The sequence below is a fragment of the Hylaeus anthracinus genome, unplaced genomic scaffold (assembly GCF_026225885.1).
Source record: "Hylaeus anthracinus isolate JK02 unplaced genomic scaffold, UHH_iyHylAnth1.0_haploid 11978, whole genome shotgun sequence".
Lineage (NCBI taxonomy): Eukaryota > Metazoa > Arthropoda > Insecta > Hymenoptera > Colletidae > Hylaeus > Hylaeus anthracinus.
In genome coordinates, this window is record NW_026534326.1 from 1,743,154 (window position 1) to 1,750,041 (window position 6,888).

Here is a 6,888-nt window from a genome sequence, read left to right on the forward strand (position 1 = left end):
AGAATTTAATAGTCCAAAATGGCGGATCCAACATGGCCGACTCGTATGCCAAAAAGTTATTAGATTTGTGTGAAATTTTGTATACAGAGGTTTTTCGGTCCGCTGATTCCGAATCTGAGATCGAAATTAAGAAAATGAAAATGGTGGATCCAATATGGTCGGCAGACTACGAATTTAGTCCGAGTTTTCGGGGTCGAATCGACCACTGTGCAGCGTGTAGTTGTAAAATAATCGATATTGATACTAAATACTCTTTACTCTTGACAGGTAAAGAGGTTTAACAATTGAACGTTGTCCCTGCAACATCCCTTATGAGATACTGATATTTCCACGCGCTGAAAGAACGACATGTGAGTGAAAATGATACGCGAGGCGTGCTGAAGGAGAAATGGAAGGCGGTCGAAGGTGATATTTTTGCAGAATCGGTAGCTAGAATATTTGCAATATCATAGAAGAATAAAAGATCCCCATAAAAAAGTACAAGAAAGTAGAAAAAGATGTGAAATCAAAATGAGCTGCCAGTGCATGAAAGTCCTTTTCAATAAAGTGCAAAGGCGACACTGTGTAACACAATGTAAAATTCGGTGGTTTCCAACTATGCGCAGCTAAAATGCTGTGTTCAACAGTGCAGACGTTCAGATCCTAATGCCAATTCATGTAAAGCGACTGCTCCACACTTTGGCGGTGACATGAAGAAGCTAAACAGCAAATCATCCACAAACTGAGGCTGTTTAAAAATTGGCCTCGATATCTGCGGCCTGGAAGTCAAATGCTTGGCGTGGCCAGCTAAGGCATTCTCAGATCATCAAGACCCATACTTTCTCTCTCGCAAGCTTTCACATAATTTGTCAATTTAAAACTCTTACGATAGGAGTGCATTTCCATTGTATTGCGTTTTAAATTATTTCTAAGGTCATTCATCGACACCAATACCTTTCCTCTCACAAGCTTCCAGATAATTTGTCAGTTTAAAACTCTGACAATATAAGTACACTTTCATTATTTTGCGTTTTAAAATAATTCTTATTCATCGACACGACCACTATTTATAACACACAATTTATTGTATTAAAACACTTATTCTTATTTGCACAAAATGAACATTTACTGAAATTTGTATTATGAACTGCACACTCAAACACCAAATTTATATACATCTTTCCACAACGACAAGGTAGATATTTTATCACTTATAACCATATACTTTCCAATACAATATCATTACACGTAGCCTTTAAAATAATTATTAAATTTGCGGCGTCCAAATGTCACGAACACAAACTGACAGGTTTTAAATGACAACTGTCACAAATACAAACTGACAGATTATACAGGTTAGAAATGAACGAGCGACGTGAGCGGCAGCCATATTACAATTCCGGCCGACGAGCCCTGCCGACTGATTCCGAGAGTCGACGAATCGACGAACAGCCTTAGCTGCTATTGGCTAAGTGTTGACGAAAAATCGACTGGAAAAGTATAAGAAGGTAATATTTTTGAATGTATCGTGACATGATATTACGATATCTCAGTTGTACGTGGACCGATTTTATTAATTTTGGTTTTATTCGAAAGCTTATATGCGATTTACATCAGAAAAATGCGTTTAAATTTAGAAAATATTGCAGGCGTGATGAGATATTAATGAAAGAAGTTTCCAGGTTAGAAGTTTTTAGGTTAGAAAAAATGGACCATCTCTCCTGTAAAAGATATACAGGGTGTCCCAAAAATGTTGTAACACCTTGAAAGGGGTGGTTCGGGAGGTGATTTGAAACAACTTTTTCCTTCGCGAAAATGTTGTCCGAGGCTTCGTTAAGGAGATATTAACGGAAAACAGTGACCAATCAGAGCGCGAGGATGCCGGTGGAGCGCACGCGGCAGCGTATGAGCGCGGCCGGCTAGCGCGTAGCCACGCCTACTGCGGCCGCCCCACCGGAATCCTCGCGCTCTAATTGGTCCGGAGTTTTCCGTTAATATCTCCTCAACGGAGCCTCGGACAACATTTTCGCTAAGGAAAAAGTTGTTTCAAATCACCTCCCGAATCATCCCTTTCAAGGTGTTACATTTTTGGGGCACCCTGTATATAAGCGGTATATAAGCGGTAGCTTATATACAGGGTGGCTGTATAATTTTTCATGAACTTGGCGTCGCGTCTCTAGATATGTCCTATTGTCTGCGCTACCAAGGGTTGGTCAAAATGTATCATACAATTGAAGTCGCGGTGCAAGTTACTCTTCTAAGAAAATACAACGAATAATTTAACGCTGTTTAGGTCTGTTGAAGATAAGCAAAGGGGGAGAACCGGTAGCTGTGGACACAGGAGCATACACTATGGGACATGGGGTATGCGTATGGAACTGTATGGAAGGGAACGGAGCGGTATGGAGCGTATAATACAGACATAAAGGGGGGAGAGTTTCGAGCAGCCGTCGGTCCCCCACTGTTTCGATCCCCACTTTCCGGGACCCTCTCCTACTCGTTTCCACTCGTTTCTACTCCAGCGGTTCCCCTAGCAAATCGAAAGAGTTTCCCTCTCGCCCCTGAGCCGACCAACGAGCCACTGACTTCTCCTCAGTCGACGTTGAAGAGACGTTTACGTTTACTCGCTACGCGCGCAACGTTGCGATACTTACTCTGACGCACCCGTCGTCGTCGTCGCGTCGGCTTTGCTCTCAGTCAGGATCCGCGTAGCGCAGGAAAAAAAAAAGGAGGAGGAGGAGGCAACTGCAACGCCACCGGACCAGGGGCCCCGTCTGTTGCACAACTCCGCGTCAGGCTTCTCCGTGTGATCCTCCAGTGAGTCCCTTCAACCACCTTCAACAAGGGAAAGGAAAAAGTTCTCTTTCAAAATCAAAAATTGTATCGCACCGTTCCATAATCGAAATTTTCATTTAATTTCGGTAACGATCAAGAGATTGTTTGTAATCGGATCACAGGGTATAACACCGTCGTTTATTTACCTCGACCTTACCTTGTTTACCTTGAATCGATGGCGACACGTGTATTTGGTCACTCGGCAGCGACGGAATAAAACAGAATAAAATCGTCGGAGACCCACCGATCCTGAAGACCTCGTTGGAGCGCGTGGTTCGGTGACCGGTCGCGACGCGCGCCTTCTCTTCTGGAAGAAAAAGAAAAGGCGATCCAGGAGTAGGGCAGAAGAAAAGGAAGAAGGAGAAAAGGGACAGAGAGGCACGCCGCGTGGACATACTCGAATAGCTCGTACAATCGAGTCCATTCGGAACCGTTTCACCTGGTTCCACCGCTTTTGATGAAGTCCTGCGGGAGCTGTGGCTCTTACCACTTCCCCTGATCCAGTCGGCTGAAGAGAGAAGAAGAGTCGCGTTGAGCCATCTTTGACAAATAAAACAATCATGTATAAGCTACTGGGGGGTCTCGGTCAGTACCTGAAGTGGCAAGAAGTCACCACCGACTCGATGGTGTTTAGATTGCACAATCACTTCACCACGGTGCTACTCTTCACGTGTTCCATGGTGATCACAGCCGCGCAGTACGTCGGTAATCCGATCTCTTGTATCGTTAAGGATCTACCAAAGCACCCTATCAACACCTACTGCTGGATCACGTCCACGTTCACCATGCCAGACGCGTTCAATCGACAGGTGGGTCTTCTATTTTTCGTTACGAGACAATGACCGATTACTTTCTTTAGATAGAGCAAACACCATTTATTGCTGGCTTTTAACAAGAGTGTATAACAAGAAGCAGAAGCAGTGCTACTCGAGCAGAACTACAGAAAAGGAAAACGGAACAGCGAACAGGGGAGTTGGTTCTAGAGAAGACAAAGTACACCTGCTCCTCTTTTAATTGAGAATTAAATAGTATCAATCCGTGACCACAGATTTATCTTTATTAAGGGAGAAAATAAGTGTATGGCTACGTGATTTGAAGGAATTTTTTTTAGCAAGAAAGGAATGTATATAATTTAATGAAACTTTCAGAACATTTTGTACACATATTCAAGAAAATATTGTAATTTTTTAGACATATTTCCTCTGAATATATGGAAGATATCAGATGTAGCTTTGCATAATTAGTTTTGCGTAAATTTTGGAGGCCACAGTTTTAATCTGAAATCAGTGGGGATTTACATTTACTTTAAAGAAATGAATTCTTCTATATAAACCTAAATTCTCCCCTAAAAAATTGAATATTGCATTTTTGGAGGTGTTTAAACGAAAGAGCATCATTTTTTGCCATTTTTGTATAACGTTATTTGCAATTAAAAGACATTTTAAACAACGATACGTAGATTCTTATAGAAGAAAGACATGTCTTCAAAGTAAATGCAACTCCAGAATGCAAAACAGCTACACTTGATGGTGACCTCCAAAGGATGGCAGCTGATATCTTTCATTTTTTTCACCGACTTGTAAAAAGGAAGAGGTTATTATAGAGGTTATTTTTTTCTTTTACTGACTACAAAATTATGAAATGTAAAATAAACGGTTCTCAAGAAGCCTGCGATGTGGCAAATATTGTAACCGAGTCAAATGATCGTGTCCAATGGTCAAAGTATTATGTGGAGTTATCCACATAATACAATTCAACGGTCAGAGATAATTTAATATCGTTATAAAAACAGTGCCATAAATTGAACGAATTGTATCTATTATCTCGTCATTCACGAGTTTGTCTGTTGCAGGTTGGCGTGGAGGTGGCTCATCCTGGAGTGGCGAACGACTTCGGCGACGTAGACGCCAGGAAATACTACACGTACTACCAGTGGGTGTGCTTCGTATTATTCTTCCAGGTAACAAACTCCTTTATCAATGAATAACAACTACGATATTCCTACTAAAACGACTTTGTCTTTCGACAGGCGGTGATGTGCTACGTCCCGCAGTGGTTGTGGAACATGTGGGAGGGTGGTTTGGCGAACGCGTTAGTTATGGGTATGAATCATGGCCTGGATCGCGAGGCGAACATCCACCAGAAGAAGTGCGTGTTAATGGACTACATCATAAATCATAAACAGGTGAGCGCGTCGATTGTTTACCGCTTTAATCAATAATTTGGTGAAGCATGTACGAGCATAGTTTCTTGATAAGTATCCTTCTAACTGCGACACGATGCTTTTAATTGCGATACGATGAGGACTAGATTAGACAAGGGAAGAGGTCAAAAGAGAGGGATCGAGACAGGTTAGATCCAATTTGCCTTCGTTGAGTCCAATTCGTGTCAATTCACCGACTGCTCGTTCTTTCAGACTCACAGTATGTACGTGTACCGATACTTCGGCTGCGAATTCCTGTGCCTGTTGAACATCTTCTTCCAAATGTACCTGATGAATCGGTTCTTCGACGGCGAGTTCATCAGCTACGGTCTGCGCGTGCTCCAATTCTCGGACGCCCCCCAAGAAGAGCGCATCGACCCCATGGTCTACGTGTTCCCGCGCGTCACCAAGTGCATCTTCCACAAATACGGTGCCTCGGGTACGATACAAACCCACGACTCCCTCTGTATCCTACCGCTGAACATCGTCAACGAGAAGACCTACATCTTCATCTGGTTCTGGTTCGCCATTCTCTCCGTCCTGCTACTGGGATTGGTGGTCTACAGGGCCGCCATCATCTTCGCACCGATCATCAGACCGAGACTGCTGCACGTGTCCTCGCGGCTGCTGTCCATCGAGACCTGCAACAGCATCAGCAAGAAAACCGACCTCGGCGACTGGTGGCTCCTCTACGTCCTCTCGTCCAACATGAACTCGCGGATCTACAGAGACTTCTTGCAAGAGCTCACCAAGAAGATGAGCGACACGCAATCCGTTGCTCCGTAGATTACCTTGAAACAATTCCATGCGAAGGACATCGACGGGCGCTTCGTGGAAGTTAACGCGATAGTTTGTCAAAATATTTGGACGTCTAGCGTCCGAAGAAAGCGATCCGTATGCTCGACTGATAGAGAACGGTGTAGATACGCGACGATACTCTGTTATACGCAAGCGAACGATTTAGGATCTCTGTATGCGTGCGTGTGTGCCTGTGTAGCGGAGTGTGAATCAATGTTGGAAAAAATTGCGCGTCTCGGTCCACGTCGTGCACTACGAGTCAGATTCGTAGAGATTTAATGGGTTAAAAGCCGTCCTGCTTTTTACGTAATATCCATTTCTATAAACAAGACTGTTTTCATTTTACGAAGAATCGCTCAAAGCGTTTCCGCTTCTACAGCGACTGTAGAGAATTTCACGATAGCGTGGGCGCGAGTATCCTTTAGCAAGCAACATTTTTCTATCGTGATATCATCCGATGATTTGTCGACGGCGGTGACTGTACCCGTCGCTAGAAATTCTATTTTCATACATTCCTCTGTAACGTATTCGGATACAAGTAAATGCTTACTTGTCGACGGCATTAATGCTATTTACTCTATAATACCTATAGGTTTCTTACATTTTACATTTTACGGTACAGTACTGTGAATAGCGAGCAATCGAATGCGAAACACCGTCTGTTTTTTAACGCGGACGTCTTGTACCGAATATTTACCCATTTGTGTTCCAGCGACGAGTAAATATTTATCGAAGAAATACTTATATTTAACGATATGAATCTTCCAGCAGCGCGCAAGCCTTTCATTAACGAGTTTGTAAGCGTTAAACGAACTGTATCATATCCATGTTTAATTCTAAGAGATAAGAACTGAGAGACATTGAACCGAGTACAACGACACCGTCTTGGCGAGTAGCGAATAAGTACAAGTTACTACTGTTGTATTCGATTTGACAATATATTTAACTGAGTCAAAGATGCTATGTTAAACGTTGCTAGAATTCGCACAGTTATTTAATTATACGTAGGAAGCTTTGGGCCAGCGGATGCTTTCCAAGCGAATGCTTTTTTCCTTTCGCTTGGAATCTTTAGA

The 6,888-nt window shown here is 42.9% G+C and overlaps 1 protein-coding gene and 1 long non-coding RNA gene across 2 annotated transcripts in view; one reads left to right on the top strand and one right to left on the bottom strand.

Annotated features, from left to right (window-relative positions):
• Window positions 1-3,111, bottom strand: part of LOC128897094 (uncharacterized) — a 10,079-nt gene extending 6,968 nt beyond the window's left edge. The window contains exons 1-2 of the long non-coding RNA XR_008462196.1: window positions 2,972-3,111; window positions 2,634-2,814 (exon numbers count right to left, since the gene is read on the bottom strand). This is a non-coding gene — a long non-coding RNA (uncharacterized LOC128897094). The remainder of the gene's footprint in view (window positions 1-2,633; window positions 2,815-2,971) is intronic.
• A 263-nt stretch (window positions 3,112-3,374) lies between these two features.
• LOC128897076 (innexin inx1) lies at window positions 3,375-6,771 on the top strand. The gene is made up of 4 exons (XM_054160755.1): window positions 3,375-3,623; window positions 4,667-4,774; window positions 4,844-4,999; window positions 5,231-6,771. The coding sequence occupies exons 1-4, from the start codon at window positions 3,375-3,377 to the stop codon at window positions 5,801-5,803; spliced, it is 1,086 nt and encodes a 361-aa protein (XP_054016730.1). The 3' UTR covers window positions 5,804-6,771.
• Window positions 6,772-6,888: the final 117 nt, after the last annotated feature.

Bases quoted from the DNA above. Each gene is read 5' to 3' on its own strand.
- LOC128897076 (XM_054160755.1), top strand. From the start codon at position 3,375: ATGTATAAGCTACTGGGGGGTCTCGGTCAGTACCTGAAGTGGCAAGAA. The intron at 3,624-4,666 runs GTGGGTCTTCTA...TGTCTGTTGCAG, and splicing joins CAGACGCGTTCAATCGACAG to GTTGGCGTGGAGGTGGCTCA. The intron at 4,775-4,843 runs GTAACAAACTCC...GTCTTTCGACAG, and splicing joins GCTTCGTATTATTCTTCCAG to GCGGTGATGTGCTACGTCCC.